Raw genomic sequence first — 18,621 nt, 5'->3', positions numbered from 1 at the left:
CCCTCCCGCGGCCCCGCCGCCTCCCGCCGGCACAAAGCGTCTGCAAAGAATAGGTGCTGGGCTCGGCTTAGCTGCCGTATGCTACTTGAACGTCTAGAGTTACAGCTTCAAGCACTTCTGTGCTGCCGTGTTAATTAGAAAATGGTTTGCGAGCTTTAGATGTGTTAGGTGGTTGGGTTTTTGTTTAAAGATAAGCGTTATTTTGAACACTAGTCTTCATATTCGATTTCTCAAATGCATGGAAGAAGGAAAAGCCTTTGGGTATTTACACTCATACACCTAAACATTGCTAACTTTTTTTTTTAACCCTTATAATAACCTTTGTTCCACTTTAAAAGGTGGACTGTTTTGCATGGAAGCACAATTAAAGGCTGTTTTCAGGATACGGCCCCTCTTTGTGATCAGTGGTGGCATTCAGGGAGATCGTTTAGCATTTTTGGTAGCACACAGTTTATACTGTTGGATTATTAAGTTCTTGAGGGAGGCACATTGCTATGTATAACAGTATAGAGTGGCACCTTCAGCGTGAAGGTTTACTTTGTAACATGCAGATCCAAATTTTCCCAGTATCAAAAATATGCCCTGTTCAAGACCAGTTGATTTCTTCATATGAAGTATCTTCTCACAAACATTGAAAGCTTGAGGTATGAAAGCCCATCTGGACCAACAGTAAATACAGTGTTACAATTAAGTACAATTGTACTTTATTAATGTAAAAATCTTACCATTATCAAATTACTTAATATTTCAGATTCCCCCCCCCCTCTCTCTCTCTCTCTCATTTTGCAGAGATGGACTGAAGCTTGAAACTGAAGTGTTGGATGGAAAGCCTAGGCTAATTTTAGCTTCCTCTGGTATTTTTTTTAATCATTTATCTCAAGTAATCTTTAAAGCTTCTTGAAGTTAAACTTAAGATCCAAGCAATATGAAGCACAGCTTTATTGAAATATTTTTCAAATTAGGAAAAATATTTGTGCATTGTTATTCACATGTCTTCTTACCCACCAGCTTGGCACTGGTTTAGGTTGATCCTGAATTTCTGAGTAGTCTGTCCACTGGTAAACAGCTGGCAAATAGTCTTGACTCTTTACAGCTTGTCTCTCCATTCATAAAAAAAAAGTTAAGTACTGACATAACTTGAGAATTTCTGTAACTTTATAGCACCTTACTTATAAGGAAGGAGGCCTAATAACTCTCTGCTTAATTTACACAGAACTATATCACTGCAGTCTCATTTCTGACTTTAAAGCAGCTTTAGTATTTGGAAGTTGAAGTTTATAATTTTCAGTAAGCAGTTTATTTAGGCCAGATCTCATTATTACCATCTGAAGTTGACTTTTCCGATATATGTTCATTATTAAGCTTTAATAAATTCTATTTTTGTGATTTGTCAGGCACACATTTCTGTACAAGCACAAGTCCACTTTCCCTAACTGTTCTATGTAGCAGTCAGGGTACAGAAATTCTCTGTTTAATGCCCTCTAAATTATATTTCATTTTCTGCATTTACCAGACAGCTGTTTAATGAGGCATTATGGCATATTTTGAGTCAGTAAGGAATACTGGTCTACTGGAAACAAAACCTTGGAACACCTCTGAAACAGTACTGCTGCAGCTTTCACTTTCTCCAACCATTGTCAATATCATCAGCTGGATAGGGGCAGTGTACATTCCAGAGTGCTCTAAGATAAAGCATTACCTTTGACTTTGAACTAGCCCTGGACAAGCAGTCTTCAGGAATTAACATGATTTAAACAACTGACACAAACAGCACGTCCTTGAATTGACTAGGGACAAAAATTGCATCAAATTATCTTACTTCTGAATTTCAGTTTTCTGCTCTGTCAAATACTGCTCACAGTCTTGGGGGCTAAAGTATGATTCTTCTGTAGTAGCTTAAGCTGCTACTTGAGACAGCCATTTCTCTTTTACACAGGAAAAAAAGAAAATAACCCATAAGCAGCACTTCGGAGTTCCCCATTATGTATCTCCCCACTATGATGGCAAAGACCATGTTTCTTTCTCCTTTCCACAGAGAAGTTGGGTTTACATAGCACGTAGAATCCCAACTTACTTAATTTATGAATAGCCAGAAAGAAGTCAAGAAGTGACCTTTACCTACTCAGATGAGTGTTGAATGCTTGAGAACCCAGTGATAAAGATGGACGCAGAACACCGTTACCACTGAAACAGTATCAAGATGGTTCAGGATTTAATGCCTGTCTCTACAAGGCAATTTAGCGTAGTCCCAAGTTTTAGAATGTTCATCTAGGTTGGAAACTATTAGTAGTGTAGTCTTGCAGACTTCAAGAACTGTGTTCCCCAGTGTAATGTAAAAAAAAAAAAAAAGTACAGATGCTGCCAGTGCAAAATGTGCAACAACCACTGCCAGAGCAATAACTGCATAGTGCAGCTGAAGAAACCTTGTTTCCAACAGATCTGTTCCATGAAAATACCATCCCTACTATTTTCTCCCCCTTTTCCATTAGCCATATGTGCAGGATTTCTTGTGTTGAGTACTACATTCCCTCTATTAATCAATACTTCAACTTTTTTATTAATAAGTATTACATTAAATATAGTACTTAATATTATTTTTGAGACCACTACATGTTTGTGCATCCTCTAGGATTTGAGTTAAAAGACTGAAGAATATTTCAAGGCACAGGTAAGGGGCACAATAATGGATGGTGTGATTATGCAAGTGTTGTTTCTTTAGGCTGTCGGTGATGGAAATGGATAACATCGTGTACTAAGATGGGGCTGGATTACAGAGACTATCCTGGAAGGATGTAACACAGAAAGCAAACTGAAAAGATCACAAAACCCAAACAATTAAAAACAAGCCATTACCACAGGGCTCTCAGAAACAGAATGAAGGAGACAACCAGTCTCATGCAATAATTTTATTAGATCCATATAAAATTGCAAATAGTTGCTGAAATACATCTAATTTTTTTCCAAGATTTCTGAAGTGTGTGTACTGATATCTAAAAAACATAGAATAATACAATTGCAGCAGATGTTATGGGGAAAGTATTTCCCCACTGCCTTACAAAAGTCAAGTGAATGTAACCGTTTATTAATTTCTCAAGATTTTTTTTTCAGGAGGAAGTTGTTACTAATTACTTCTCTTATGTGTTTGCATTTGTTTCCCAAAAGATAAATCAAAGCCTACAATGAAGGTAAGTGGAAAAATGACTTTTTTTTGTTAGAGCACACAAATTAACTAGTTAATTTATTAACACAGAAATTTGAGAACACATTTGAACTGTCTAAATACTTGTAATCATTGGTGTTTAGGAAAGATAAATATGTATTTCTCAGGTTCATAATAGCAGTAAAAAAGAATGAATTAAAAGTTCTGTGACAATGCTTTAGTTTACTTTGTCAAGAAGTTACAACAGGCACAGGGAATCATCTGAATCAGAACTTTCAGAGACCTTAAAGGGATTCTGGTAAAATAGGGATCTGAAGGGCGTTTAAGTTTCGAATTAGTTGTATAGGTTGTATCTGTGTGAGTAAACTGGAATGCAGCAGGTTGGGGAAGGAAAGAAAGCAGAAAAAGGTCTGAATATGTAGAAGATAAATTATAAGTGTACATCTACATCAGGGACCTGGAAAAGGATAAAACTTTAGTACAGAACAGAAGAATCAAGATTGAATTAACACTGGCTGTATGGTGAATACATATACCTGTTTGAAGCCAGGCTTCAGAAACACCAAAGAGAAGCAGAATTAATGTTTATTAATTATTTTAAATGTTATCTTACATAAATTTATTTTTTATACGGTCATTTTAAAATATGAAAATCTAGGTGCTATATGCTCTTCCAAGGCATTCCTAGTACTCGTGAAGATACTTCATTAGTTTATACTAAGTTAGTTTCTCTTGACATAACAGCGAAGAAAATGACATTTATTTTACTTGTTGCTTCAATCTTGTTTTCGTTTGTTAGCCATGCACGTTTATTTCCTTATTTAATATATGGTGAAATCTTACTGTTTTAACAGATGGGTAATAAAGCCAGAGCACCTAAACAGGCGTTGAGAATAAGGCATACTGGACATGTTGTGAGGTCAACACAAACTGCTTGTATCAAGCAGGAAAACTTAACAAAACCAAGGAGTGAATCAAGCTTATCAATGACAAAAGGTGAAAAACTGCAAGTTACTAAACACTCCTCACGTGAAGCCATAACCAAAGATCACTCTTCGATTTTCCAAAGAGATAGCACAAACAGATATTCCCATTCAGAGAATCCTAATGTTGTTAAAAAAAGTAAACAGAAACCTCAAACCCCATGTGTATCAGCTGAAGACCTCAGAAATTTGGTGTGTTTAACACAAGAACAGCTTCAACAGATTTTGATGACTGTAAAAGAAGGAACTAGAAGCATCTCTCAGATTCATAATGAAAAGCAAGAGGAAGTTGGTAAGATACCAGTAGCTGAGTAAGTTTTCACAGGAACAGAGCAAAACGTGAAAGCCTAACTTTTTGTTCATAATTTAAGTTCATTTGTAGGTTGCAGAGATGCTACTGTTAAGTTTAATGGTCTCAGACAAAATACTACTTGCTATTATGGATGTGAAATTGCCTGTTACTGTTAGGAACCAAGCATTTGATAATTTTAACAGTAAAAACTGAGGATTTCTTGACAGTATTCCAGTACTTTGAAGAGCAAAACAACAAGCAATTCTGTCAATATTTCATGCAAAAAAGGAACCATTTTAAACTGGGGGGCGGGGGGGAAACATAGTAGAACTGCACTGTACCGTTACTGTTAGGAGTTTGAAAAAAAACCAATACCTCAAAGAGATAGGCCTTTCTGGTTTTGTGAAGAGTTTAGGTCTTGCTATGTGTTTCAAGAACAGTAATGCCATTTTCCTCTGGCCCAAAGATGTACATGTATCTTTTTGCCTAACTGTAATGTTACTGCATTAACCTTTGAGTAGGTTTGTGGGTTTGTTTTGGTTTTGTTTTTTTTTCTCTCTCAATTCTTCCGCTTGGAACCATACGAACTATTGCCTATCTTTTTGTTTTACATCCTTTCTCCTGTTTGTAGACCTATGGAGGTGGTCAGCTCTTTGCCACCAAGAAAGACACACTGCAATTAAGTAATTAGAGTCCTGAAGTCTGAGCTTTTAGCCCAAAATAGTGTTTACTGTAAGTCTAGCATTCTAAAAATACCCTGCAACTTTGTAACTTATGTACCTTAACCATACAAGCAGGGGTGAAAGCAGTTTTGTTAAATAGTGGGGAATTTGCAAATTTCTGCTGTTCTTAAAGTATTTACACAATGCTGAAGAAAGTTAAGTGGTCATATGTATATTTTTTAATATATTTATATTTTACCACAGCTACTAATGAGGCATCAGAAGAAAATATTAGGGTGTTGCTCCAAAAAGCTTGTGAAGTTTCACCTGTTGCAGATGAAGCTAGCTCTGATTCCAGCAGGAAACAAGAAGCATATCTGCATCCAGGACAGAAAGTTATGTACGTAGATCTGTGTTATTACCTACAAAAATTGCATCTCCAATAAAGATTCGTACTGTAATTCTTAATCACACTAAGAATCTTTCTAAATACTAATTAAAAAGTTACCTTTAAAATTAACATTATCTTTTCAGGTAAAATTTTTTTTCCCCTCCTTTTCTCTAGAAAGGATTTGTGGAAACCTGCTGACATGTTTAGTACCTTGGGTGAAAGAGAAGGGGAGAAAGCCTTATTAGAATTTAGAAAGACCCAATGGAAGAAGGAATTAGGTACTTATGATATACATAATATATTTTTGATCAATTTATTACACTCAGGATGCCAAGAAACTTTGTGTTCCTTAAGCGCTTTTAAACTTAATTGTATCAGTGCAGTTGCTACAAATTGGAAAGTACATAGATTTATTATGTACTTTCTTTATCTTAACTCCAAGACAGTTAAGATTCTTGAATTTCAAAATTTTATGCAAAGGTTATCTATAACTTCTTGAAAAAATGCTTCTTAACCCAATATATATTATCACAAGTATATTCAGTTATGCTTCATATTTTAGGAGTTACTTGCCACTGATTTTGTCACATTCTGCTGGTAGTTGATAGCCATTATCATTAACAAATTCATTTGGTTTTTAATGGGAAAAGCATCACTCTAATCTACAAGCATGACTGAATATATCAAATTACAACTTGCACTTGAAACCGTTTGCAGTCCTGCCCCATCACCAACCAAGGGGAATCTCTGTAGAAAACCCAAAATATTTAACGCAGTAGTAAATTCTCTCTGACAAATTAAGCTTTTTATGATTCATATGCAGGAGTGTTGTGTTTTATTTTCAACTTGGGTGTAGACCATCTGGTTTCGGGGTTTGATTCTGCATTGTCAGTAGCTTCCATGTATAGCTCCATTGGTTTTAATAATACTACAGTAGTTCAAAACAGGTATAATGAAGTGGAGATAATTTATATACTTGGTTATTTCTGCTAGTTTTCCCTCTTCCCCTGGGGCATCGTTAAGCCTTCAGTGTTTTGTAGTCTTCTCTGAGAGATTCCCCGATTACCTTTACATCTCTGGGCAGAGACTCAGGTGCCATTGTCTTAAGAGCAAAGTCATGATTAGACTGATTGGTCAGACAAGGGTGACTTACTCTTGTAGTCCATTTTACAATCATAATTACAGGGTAGACATGCATTGCTGCTTTTTTGGTGTGTTTGGTTTGGTGTTTGTTTTTTGGTTTTTTTTTTTTTAAAAACCTGCTACACATCTGTCTTAGGAACTCTAATAAGAGTTTGTTTTTTTGAAGATGAACAGGTGGCACTGAAGAAGAAAATTAAAGAAACTTTGGAGGGAGAGGTGGGTTATTTCTGGACAAAACCTGGCAATAATAAAGCCCATAAAGAGAAAGCAGAAACAACTGACCCAGATAAGGTAAGGCTATCAATAAACAAAAAAAGCACAGTTTCCACAGCATTATTCCAGAACTGTTGAACTTCTAATTCAGACAAGATTTTCTTTTCAGTATGAATTCAGTAGAATCCAGTCTTAGTGGTCACTTTAAGCTCTTCCATGGCATGAATTGCGGCAACTCCCTGTTTCACACTAACCTATTGCTCTGATTTGTAGCTTCACAAATTAAGATCTTTGTGGCATGAACAACCCATTCCTGTCCTTCCATATTGATTACTAGCTAAAAGGTATAAAGATTTTCCAGTTCTGTTTTGAGGAATAGTCTCTGCCCCTTAAAAATTTGTTTCAATCTACATAATTAAGAAATATGGATATGAAATGCTTAGTTACAAGTTTTGGCTGAAGTTTTAATGAATAGCAGCTTCTAGAAGTATAATTTACTTGTTCATTAAATGATAAGGGCTATTTAATACAAACAAAACAGGTGAGCTAGATAAATCGTCTTAAACAACAGTTGTCACTTTATTTGCAGACAGTGTTTCCAGCTGACTCAGTTACTGCCACTGAGGAAAACTCTGTTTGTACAACTGCTTTAACCACAGAGCCTAATGAAGTTCCACTGAATATTTCAAGTGCTCCAGCTGGGCAGTCTTCTGATATCAGTTCTTCTGACTTACCAGCTGTCAATTGCACAGCAGTTGTTTTAGCGGTAAGATTTTAAATTGCATGCAGGTTTTTTTTACTTATTTATTGACAAAGGTATATCTTACGTAGTTCTTTTAAACCAGAAGAATTCAGTAGACCTTTTTGCTCTATGTAGAAAATTGTGTCTGAATGAATATCAAAATACTGATGCTTTGAAGACAGAACATTTTCAAGGCTGATGTGAGGAACAGGACTAGAAGTGTGAGCTGAAGTGTTATTTAGCTTTAAAGTATGTGCTAAAGAAATGGACAAGTGGGAACCTATCAGAAATAGAAGACACTAAAAAAAAAATACATTGATGGCAGAAGGTTCAAGAAGTACTTTTTGAGTTATTGCTAGTAGGCACTGATTGAAGAGCATTTTTCGTTGGGTAGCGTTGAAAGTTCTCAGTGCCACTGAAGTTTGTTAAATGATACAGGTATCCATTAAGAAGCAGGAACAGAAGATGGTATCTAGAATTTACATGAGACAGATGACTACTAATTAGATCATGATGCTGAATCTCCCTGGAACACAGACTGAGCAGTGAACCATAGGAAGAAGAAAAGGTTTATTATTCACGATATATATAAGTAAGGTAGTTGTTTTTTAATGAGAGGCTGATGGTTAAATCAGAATAGTATTCAAAGACTGGCTTATTTAGCATCTTTCTAACAACTGAAGCATTTTTATGGAGCAGTGAGACACTTGCTACAGTTACAAACTTACATTCATTTTTTTTGTGCAAGAGAACAGCCCCTTTAAGCCTAGCAACTGAAAGCAGTTTTCTGCCAAGTTTTTACTATGTGGCTAGACAAGGTACTGAATTTTTTGTACAAGACCAGCACTTACCTTATTTCAGGAAGCTCTGCCACAGGAACGACCTTTTAATGCTTTGAAGCACGAGCAACAGAAGTGGCTTGAAGGGCTAGACAAAGAGAAGGAAGAAGCTAAGCTACGAAAAACAGAAGAAAGATTTAATTTATCACAGGTATCTGTGGTTTAGAGGGACTTGTCTCAATTTTTGTTCTACGAAATAAAAGATGAAATTGTAGACCTAATGAAGTAGTGACAAAGATGTAATTAGCTGCAGCATGCCCAGTTATTCACCATAAGTCCATAGGACGGTCTAATTGAACATTCACCCAGTAGCTGTTCCAGTTTCTCAGTGGTAGAGAACAGACTACCACGTGTCTGGTGTGATGTGTTAAGAGTGCTTGCTCCAGAGATGAAAACAGTGCTATTACTATGCTTTTTTTTCTTTCCCACCATTGTGTGAAAGCACTAGAGTTTGGAAGGTGTTGTAGAGACACTTTGTAAAAAGACACTTTCTGTAGACTACAGAAGGAGATGAGAAAAAGAGAAGGAAAGTTATATACAACTATAGTGTGTCACAGTGGTGTTCAGATCATATTTCTAGAAATACTATTTTGATATGCATATATACGCATGCACATAGACTCTTATGAAACTTTTATAAACACTTGTGCTCCAAAAAGTATTGAAGAAAATAGCCTTACCTTTTTTACCCATTGGTTTTTCCAGGCTTTTGAATGTAGGTCTCTTCTGCTGGATCTAGAAGGAAACTGTGGCCAATATAATTGCTTTGCAGGTGGAATACCTGATTAATACTGTCACTATTGGCCAGTTTGGTCAATATATCTTTTACCCCTGGAGGTTCTTCATATAGAAGCTGACTTCTTTCCTTTACGTGTTACTATTTCTACTATATTAGTAGTATTAAGGTCAGTGGAATACTCTGCATTCTCATACCTCCTGATACTGACACACTCTTGAAAGACTCTTTGTCTTTTGAAGTGAAGAAACATATAGTGAGATCGTACTATTGCTAGAATCCAGATTTCCAAATTCCTGTACACAGCTTTAACCCCAGAATTGTATCTTTCACCATGCATGAGATGTATTCACATCACTAGATGTTCTGTATTACTAGCAAAGGAGTCTTGGTTACCAAAACTTGATTAATACGAATGTTCATAGTCTGTGGCCTTGTGGATTAAAAGGCCACAGTTTTTACTCTCAACTGAAGCATTTACAGCAGTTAAACAATTCCTAGACAGAAATACTTCATTGTAATTCCACAGTTTGTAGTGCTAGAAGAGAGCTTTACTACCCACCCTCCAAAAAATCGCAAAAGCCCTTGTTGCCAAGGTTGGTTACATACCTACACACAGCACAAGTCTTTTAATTTCCTGAATTGTTGAAGGAATCAGAATTCCTTTCCCAATTGAGCTTTGTAACTGTGAAGGGGACACAGCTGTGAAACATTCCTTCATTAGCTGCCTTGGTTTTTAATTTGATAGCTGTGCTGTGGGAAGATGGTTGCAGTCACCAGTGATTCACCTAACAGCAATCTCACTTTCAGCCTCTTTTTAAAAGGAAGTTAATGTGCACTTAATCTCATTTTCTTTAACATCTTTTTTTTGGGGTGTTTTTTTATCTCTCAACCCTTCTGCATATCGTACTACAGACTTGCATAAGAACAATATAGATTTTCCAGCTACTCTGATATGCTTCTACATCACAGAGTATTCAAAGGGAACAAAACTCAGGGAACAGGAGGAAGAATAATTTGGATTCTTATTATTTAGACTATGATTTTCTTGCTTGTTTTAAAGTAGGTGTGAAACTCTTCTGCTGCAAGGGAATTTTTCTTTAATGAAAGGACTCCCAGGAAGCTGATTAGATTAGATTAGATTATGTTAGTTTTTTTCCTGCAGAATGCAAGTTTTGAGACTCTAGTCCCTTCAGAAACAGTTCTTTTCATAAGAAGAGAAAACCTGAGTCAGTACGTATAGCAAAACCAAAGGCCCCTTAGGTAAAAATCTTTTATTAGTGATACATTGAATGTCCCAGTTGCCAACATTGAGCCAAAAAGATAAGCCTGGGTGGTACAAAAGAAAGACTTAAGCCCAATATGTCACCTCTACAAAAATTTTAGGCACTTTGCTACAGTGGTGGCTGCTGTAGGTGGAAGAGATTATGAAAGAAGGCTTATTTTATAATGGGCCTGTCTAGTTGAAAATAGGAAATTAGAGATCAATATCTCTGCCCAAAGCCCATTAGTTCTGCTACCATCCAGAACTAAAATGGAGGGGGTAAAGTAGGACAGTGTAAAAGATGCCACTTGTTCATGTTACTAGAGACAGAATATGTACACAAGAGGAGAAGAGTATGGTAGAGTGAACAGGGTACTGACCTCTCAATCAAGCAGTTCCCAGAACTGTTAGAAAAATTATGGAATGGAATAATAATATAAATTGAAAAAGCAGTAGCAAAAAGCCTAAATCCATTTTAACTTACTGTTCCGTTTTTCAATATTTTTTTTCCACTTTCTAATTTTTGTGGGTTTTTTCCTGAAAATATAGTAGCAATATGGTTTTGCTGACCAAGCATAAGGATCAGCAGTATCATTTCTGATCTGACTTGCATTTTAAGCAACAGAGGGACTTCTGTTTTCCTGTTTAGAGAATTAACTACTGTTTTACAAAATGTGTATTTTCTGTTTTGTTAACTACACTTTATAGAAACAGTGTAATTGAGTGCATTTCCATTTTTTTTGTTGCTTCATATTTATTTAGGCTGAAGAGCATGACAGATGGGCAATGCATTTTGATTCTTTAAAGAACCACCTTAATGCTAATGCACAACACCCCTTAAATGGAATATACAAAAAGCAGCCTGAAAGTCTTTGCCTGTCACCTGACCCTAAGGAGCTGACTGCTTTTATTCATCCTTTTTCACCTGCAGCTTTAGGCAACCTCATGCCCTCAAAGGTGGGAAATGCAGAAAAAGCTGCTAAAAACAGTGCTTTGGAACACAGTCAGAAAGTCAGGTGAGTGAGCTTTGTAAGAATAATAATCATCTTCCTAGCCAGTACATTTCTGATACCTCCTCAGAAATTTAAAAAAAAAAAAAACAAATTGAATAAGATTCTTTAAATCTGATCTTTGGATCTTATTCATTTGGCTTTTGGTTTTTTCAGAAATACCTGTTGATTCACTTTTGAAAGACACAAATGCTTCCGTTGTTCATTAATAAAATTTACCTGCAAATAACCTTACTTTGTTCCTTAGTAAAATGAATTTCGTAATTCTAAACCAATACAATGCAATAATCTCAATATGAAAGTATTACCTGTAGTCTAACTGATTCTAATTAAGAAGGGGTCTAGGATTGTTTTCTTATGATAAAAAACATTTACACGTTTCTTTTGTTCATAGTTTCCTCCGTTCAATGACAGCTCTCTTGGACCCGGCACAGATTGAAGAGAGAGACAGGCGGCGGCAGAAGCAGTTAGAACATCAGGTAGACTTCTGTTTTACTAACACTAATTTAATGAGAGGAAAGGATGAAAGGTAGTGTTGTCACATGAATAAAGCATGAGATTTAATACCAGAATCCAGTGAGGTACTTGACTTTTATGCTTCAGATGTGTTGTGGTTTAACTCCGGCTGGCAACTAAGCACCACACAGCCGCTCACTCACTCCCCCCACAGTGGGATGGGGGAGAGAATTGGAAGAGTAAAACTGAGAAAACTCGTGGGTTGAGATAAAGACAGTTTAATACGCAAAGCAAAAGCCACATGCCCAGGAAAAGCAAAGCAATTCATTCACTGCTTCCCATGGGCAGGCAGGCAGGTGCTCAGCCATCCCCAGGAAAGCAGGGCTCCATCATGCGTAACGGTGACTTGGGAAGACAAACGCTGTCACTCCAAACGTCCCCCTCTTCCGTCTTATTCCCCCATCTTATATACTGAGCATGATGTCATATGGTACGGAATAGCCCTTTGGTGAGTTTGGGTCAGCTGTCCCGCCTGTGTCCCCTCCCAGCTTCTTGTGCACCTGGCAGAGCTGAGAAGTCCTTGGCCAGTCTAAGAACTACCCAGCAACAACTAAACCATCAGTGTGTTATCAATGTTCTTCTAGTACTAAATCCAAAACACAGCACTATACCAGCTAAAAGGAAGAAAATTAAGTCTATCCCAGCCAAAACCAGGACAAGATTACATGTTTGCAGTTGTTCAATGGTATTTCATTCAGTTAGACTCTACCCTTTTTTTTTAATATTTTTTGTACAGAGATGATTGCATTTCTGTAACTGAAGTCTTGCCTCAAAAAATGCTCAGTGCAGTTTTTAGAGCTCTAGTAGGTTTGTGTGCATTTTTCTTCAGTCTCCACTGTCATCAGGAGGACTGATATTTACAGGTACCCACTCCATGAATCTTTAAATTTTTATCTACCTACTTTACTGTCATTTACATTACTTCTGTGGCACTCTTGAGTATGTATCTGCACGATGATGTCTCTAGCACAGTGTAAAGAAGTCTTAGTATAAACGTAATGAGCCTGTCCTAGTCAAACTGTTACTCTGCTAGATCAAAATACTAGCTTTCAGTACATAAGCTAAAAATCAGACCACCATTTCTTTACAAGCAAAGTAAAAGCATTTTGTGAAAACAGAAAGAGCTACTTCTCTTTGTTTCTGAGTATTTCACATTGCTTTATTGGGCTGGTGGTTCTCTCCACCCCCTGCCAAAGAAAAGGCAGGCAGCTACCTCTCTTATGAGAAATTAAAAGAAACAAAAGTGTTCAAAAGAAACTGTCTTGATTTTTTTGTTTTTAATTTGTCCAAATCCAACTATTATACTCGTATATGGAAGTATATGAATATATAGCTTATAATACCTTTAATGTTATATCTTTTAATTTTCTTTTTTTTTTTGATATTACTAGAAAGCAATAATGGCTCAAGTAGAAGAGAAACGGAAGAAGAAACAACAGGAGGAAGAGCAGAGAAAATGGGAAGAACAAGAGGAAGAACAGCGCCTAGTACGAGAAAACGAACAAATGCAGAAACAGTTTGAAGAAGAACTGCTGAAACAAAAACAAAAGGAGGTGGGTTTTTGCATTTTCTGTAGTGCAGATAGTCTGTACTAATACTGGGTTCTGAGGAAAACAGTTGTTTTCCTTCACCTTCAAAATGGTGTCGCCTCATCATTTTGAAAATTAAAACTATATAGGCATTTGAAATCAAAATCTGTTTCCGCAATTAATAAACATAAACTTGTAACACCATACGGGTTTAAGGCTGATTTCTTTTTTTGGACAAGGGCCTTTTCAGGAAGATAAATGGATAAGAATTGGCAAAAATGGAATTGTAGTTTTAAATAGTGCATAAACGTGCATTTTCAAATGCATACTTCAAATAAAGAAAAAATCTCAATGTGATCCAATTATTGTTGTTGCTAACTTGATGCTTTTGAGACGCTTCAGTACCACGAACTGTATCTGACTGGATGTGCTTTCGCTCTGGATTAAAGGATTTTCAGAATATATTCTGTAAAAGTAATTTTTAAAGTCATTCATGTTCTAGAGCTTTCTCCTCTGTAACTATTGCTGAGCTTCACATACCCCTTCATACAAAAGTTAAAAGTAACATTTTGACCTTTGGTAAGTACAAATTTTGCATTGTATACATTCTTAACTGTTACAGAAGTCTGTAGAGGGTTAAAAGCCTCATCTGATGTTTTATTCTTCCTTTTGGCACAGTAGCAGCTGTTACTGTTTTCTTCATGTTTGGAACAGTAGCAGAATTCCATGATGTCATAAGACCGTGTGATTCCAAAAACACACCCTCCTCTAAAACCTGCAGAAATATGGATCCCTGCTTTTTCTGCATTTTCTGGATGGAAACGTATAGCATCTGCCTGTAGATGCTAGAACAAACTGGTAAAAAATTGGGAAAGTCATCTTTCTCTATAATAGCTCAGCTCCTTCAAAACATGTTACGCTTTCAGTTGTTCTTTCCACCTGCAAATGCAGTAAGAAGTGGGGATGAGATGGTACTAGCAGTTTGGAAAGGAGATTTACCTTGGCCCGGTCTCCTGCACCTTGAACCTGCTGAGTCTGGAAACTGTAACCCTCATACTTAGGGATGTTCTGCCTTTGTTAGGGAGGTTCCTACTGTCTCCTTTCTGTGGAAGTAGGAGAAAGGTGGGGGTTTAAATTATTTTTATTTAGGCTTGTATTTCGTTAAACCACATGATACAGGAAGTCATAGACAGCTGAAATCAAATGGCATTGAGGAATAGATGAATTTATTAGAAAAGAGATAAATATCCAAGTAACTTTGAGGATATAGACGCTCACTTTTTAATGCCAGGATTGAACATATTTCATTAGAACACCAGAGGTTCTGAATTTATCCTTATAATCATAGAAGTTCTGTGTTACATATTACATCTACTCAACTAGTTTTGTTTATGTTTTAAAAAGAGAAAGCTCTACTAAAAATAAGAATATATGTAAACCTTGAGGATTATATAGAGATTAAATAATCCTGTTAATTTTATTTTCAAAATAAATGAGTACATATGTTTACTTTTTTTTTTTTTTTAAGGAACTTGTGACTCTTAAAACAAATGAGCTTTATCAGACAATGCAGAAAGCTCAAGAATTAGCGCAGAGATTAAAACAAGAACAGCGCATTCGAGACTTGGCTCAAAAGGGACATGACATTTCAAAACTTCAGAAGAATCTTGGTGATGGCAAGTAAAAGTCTTTCATATTCAGTTTGCCTATTCCTTTGGTGTTTGCATGAAAGTTGTTGGTTTTTGTTTTGGTTTTTTCCCTTTGTGCGTTTCAGTCAGAAATTGCTCCTTTGATTCATGAACCAAATTTCATTTCAACTTATTTAAAGAGCCCTCCAAACAAATATCAAATAGTGTTAACTAATACAGAGAATATTGTATTTCATTAAGCTTCAAATACTGTATTACCTAAAGGAAGAAATACAAAAGTATTATCAGGAATGTATAGGGAATATTCAGACCCGTGTGCTGTGGATTTGATTTCCAGTGAAAAAGGGAGAGTATTAGGATCTGAACCATAGTTCTCAGTCTTGCTTTGAGTTCTAAACTACAATAGTCTGATAACTTGATAGCATGGTTTAAATGGAACATACGTTACTAAATCAAAGAATTTTACTTACTTCTTTTTATGTGATGCAGAATTTGAAAATTGTAATACTGACATTTCACATCAAAATCACAATTTTTCTGATGACACTAAGAGCCACATCGATCAGCAGACTTCTCCTCGGAAAGACACTGCTGTACAGACAGGTATGCAGCCCTTGAATTTAATTACTCTGATGTACCTTAAGAGAGGCAGTAGTACAGCGTATTTGTGAAACTGAGCTGTGGGGCCAAATCAGTGTCATTCAGAAAGGACTAAAGCTAGAAAGAAATACTTGGATAGACACAGCCATGTTGGAATATTACAGTATATCTCTATATTCTTCTAAATAAATTTTATGTCTGTATATTTGATACTTACCAGTTACAGATTCAAATTGCTCAGTCTGAAATACAGTGTTGACTTAGCATCATGGTCACAAGCCACGCAGGACTAATTTTATTAAGGCATTTAAACATGTATTTGTAGTAGTCTTCAGTGTGAACTTTCACAGGTTTACATAACGTGGTTTGGTGTCAAGCAGGGCTGGGTTCCTAATGAGTCTTTGAAAATACTGGCAGGAACATTGTCGGTAATTCTGGAATTAGAAAACTAGACTCATTAGAAAATGAGAGCTTACATTCAAATATTCAGAAAAGCTTTCTACAATTCTTGCTAAATACCCAGACAGAATTGCAGGTCCATCTAGATAGAATACTTTCCAGTCTTTATCTTGATTTTGTATCACACTGTTAAAAAACCCAGATCAAACTCAGTCTACATCTGGTAATGTTGTAGATGAGGTGTGAATGAGCAGGATCAGTGGAAAATTACACTCACTTTATGCCTTGTATTTAGATCCTTACCACTTGTGAAGCGGAACCTTTATTTCTATTTGCTTAAGCAACAATTAATACTTTTGGTTTTGACAGTGCTGGTAGAAATTTTACTGTGAATTTGGAGAGTTTACAAATTAAATAATGTTTTTGTGTATGCCCCTTAGTAAAGAAGGAAGCTGGATTGGTAGTAATTTAAAAATTGAACAAAATATTTCCATTGAAAGACAAGGGTTAGGAAAATGATTTGCTCCCCGTAGTGCTGTGAATATGACCAAACCATTGGCATGCTGAAAAACTAAACAGAAGCTGTGTTTTGCTCTTTACCATTGGGTACCATGACAGAAATAGAATTCTACATTTTAAAAATAATGTGGTTTCATTTTACATGAATTATTTTGCTTTACAGTGACTTCATTTTGTTCTCTAATCTTTTTTTTCCCCCTCGTTATTCAGTTTGTGTCTACTGGTCCTATCTATCTTCCACATCAAAAGGAGTAAAAAACATTATAAAACTAACAACCAATTTTTGAATAAAATCAGTAATGGTAGATTGATACATATACAAAACTGAAACAAGTAATTCGAATAGCTTAGACTTGCAGTTAAAATACAATGGTGTTTTTTTTCAGATGACTTCAATACTTCAGCATACATGGAGTCAGCTGAGGAAAGAACTGTGTGTTGCGAATCGCCTGATATTTCCATAGAATATAAAGAAACCTCTAGCAGCAGAAAACACCAGAAGGAAATGAAGTATGTAGAAAAAAATAAAATTTCAGGAAAAGAGAATGGTGGCATTTACAGTGATCTATATGAACAATTTGCAAGAAAAGAAAGACAAATTAAGCCTTCAGAAAAATGCAACAAAAGACCTGACTGGAACATAAACAAGCCTGGGAAAAGATACATTCCAGCATCAGAAAGATACCCTAAACAGCTACAAAAACAAAGGGAAGAAAACAAAGTAAGACGACAAATGGAGCTGCTTCAGTTGGTAGAAAGAAATACCCCTGGGAATCTTTGCCCAAAAAAGAGTGATCATTCAGACAGGTCTCCTTCACCTCACGAGGAAATAAACATGAAGAATAAGGGACATAGAGTCAGAAAGGTAACTATTTGGTCTTTAACAACAATTCTGTGTATTTTTAAAACGCTTGTTTCACATGGCTTTGCCTGGAAGGGAATGCAGTTCTGTAACTCAAGCATTGAGATTTTCCTATTACTACTCTTTGCTTAAAGAATGGTATTACAACATTGTTTCGTTCTTTGGGATCAGAAGATTATATTCAGATGTTGTGACTTATCTTTTACTGTTATTTCAGTCTCTCAAAGTGTTTATTCAGGTGGGCTTGGCTGTGGCAGATCCTCTTTCATCCCTCCAGAGAAGCCTAGGTGCTCAGTTGCCTCACTGAAATGCCTTTACACCAATGTGCGCAGCATGGGGAACAAGCAGGAAGAGCTGGAGTTCTGTATGTGGTTGCGGGACCACGATCTCATCGCGATTACAGAGACATGGTGGGGCAACATGCATGACTGGAACGCTGCCATCGATGGCTATGTGCTTTTCAGGAAAGACAGGCCTATGAGGTGAGGCAGTGGAGTTGCTCTTTATGTAAAGGAGCAACTGGAATGTATAGAACTCTACCCAGGAGCGGATGAAGAACAAGTTGAAAGCTTGTGGGTGAAAATTAAGGGGCAGGCCAGCATGGGTGACACTGTGGTGGGTGTTTACTATAGGCCACCCAATCAGGACGAGGAAGTAGACGAGGCCTTCTATCGACAGCTAAGAGTAGCCTCACAATTGCAGGCCCTGGTTCTCATGGGAGATTTCAACTATCCGGATATCAACTGGAAGGACCACACGGCAAGGTGCACACAGTCCAGGAGGTTCCTGCAGAACATCGACGATAACTTTCTGACCCAGGTGGTAGAGGAGCCAACAAGAAATGGAGCGCTACTGGACCTTATGCTGGCAAATAAAGAAGAACTGGTTGAGGATGTGAAGGTAGGGGGCAGGCTTGGCTGCAGGGACCAGGAGATGGTAGAGTTCCGGATTCTGAGAGGGGGAAGCAGAACAACAAGTAGGACTGCCACACTGGACTTCAGGAGAGCAAACTTTGGCCTCCTCAGGGACCTACTTGGAAGAATTCCATGGGCTATGGCTCTCGAAGGTAGGGGAGTCCAGGAGAGCTGGCTGCTGTTTAAGCAGCTCTTCCT

General features: G+C 36.8%; 1 protein-coding gene across 9 annotated transcripts in view; it reads left to right on the top strand.

Moving 5' to 3' along the window:
• The first annotated feature begins 28 nt into the window (after nucleotides 1-28).
• CCDC66 (coiled-coil domain containing 66) overlaps nucleotides 29-18,621 on the top strand; it is a 31,926-nt gene continuing 13,333 nt past the window's right edge. Inside the window, exons 1-16 of one of the 9 annotated variants that reach the window (XM_035894707.1) lie at nucleotides 30-644; nucleotides 790-854; nucleotides 3,163-3,185; nucleotides 4,015-4,435; nucleotides 5,362-5,497; nucleotides 5,663-5,766; nucleotides 6,798-6,922; nucleotides 7,434-7,610; nucleotides 8,448-8,576; nucleotides 11,188-11,441; nucleotides 11,830-11,914; nucleotides 13,343-13,504; nucleotides 15,009-15,156; nucleotides 15,619-15,732; nucleotides 17,034-17,512; nucleotides 17,727-17,875. In XM_035894707.1, coding sequence (XP_035750600.1) covers nucleotides 610-644; nucleotides 790-854; nucleotides 3,163-3,185; nucleotides 4,015-4,435; nucleotides 5,362-5,497; nucleotides 5,663-5,766; nucleotides 6,798-6,922; nucleotides 7,434-7,610; nucleotides 8,448-8,576; nucleotides 11,188-11,441; nucleotides 11,830-11,914; nucleotides 13,343-13,504; nucleotides 15,009-15,156; nucleotides 15,619-15,732; nucleotides 17,034-17,512; nucleotides 17,727-17,816 — 2,547 coding nt within the window. In that variant the 5' untranslated portion in view covers nucleotides 30-609 and the 3' untranslated portion in view covers nucleotides 17,817-17,875. The other 8 variants (XM_035894700.1, XM_035894704.1, XM_035894705.1 and 5 more) reach the window with 8 other exon arrangements.

Source organism: Egretta garzetta, unplaced genomic scaffold, assembly GCF_000687185.1.
Source record: "Egretta garzetta isolate BGI_Z169 unplaced genomic scaffold, ASM68718v1 scaffold215, whole genome shotgun sequence".
In the NCBI taxonomy this organism is placed as follows: Eukaryota; Metazoa; Chordata; class Aves; order Pelecaniformes; family Ardeidae; genus Egretta; species Egretta garzetta.
The sequence above is the reverse complement of the archived record's forward strand: the minus strand, read 5'-3'. Positions and strand labels throughout refer to the sequence as shown.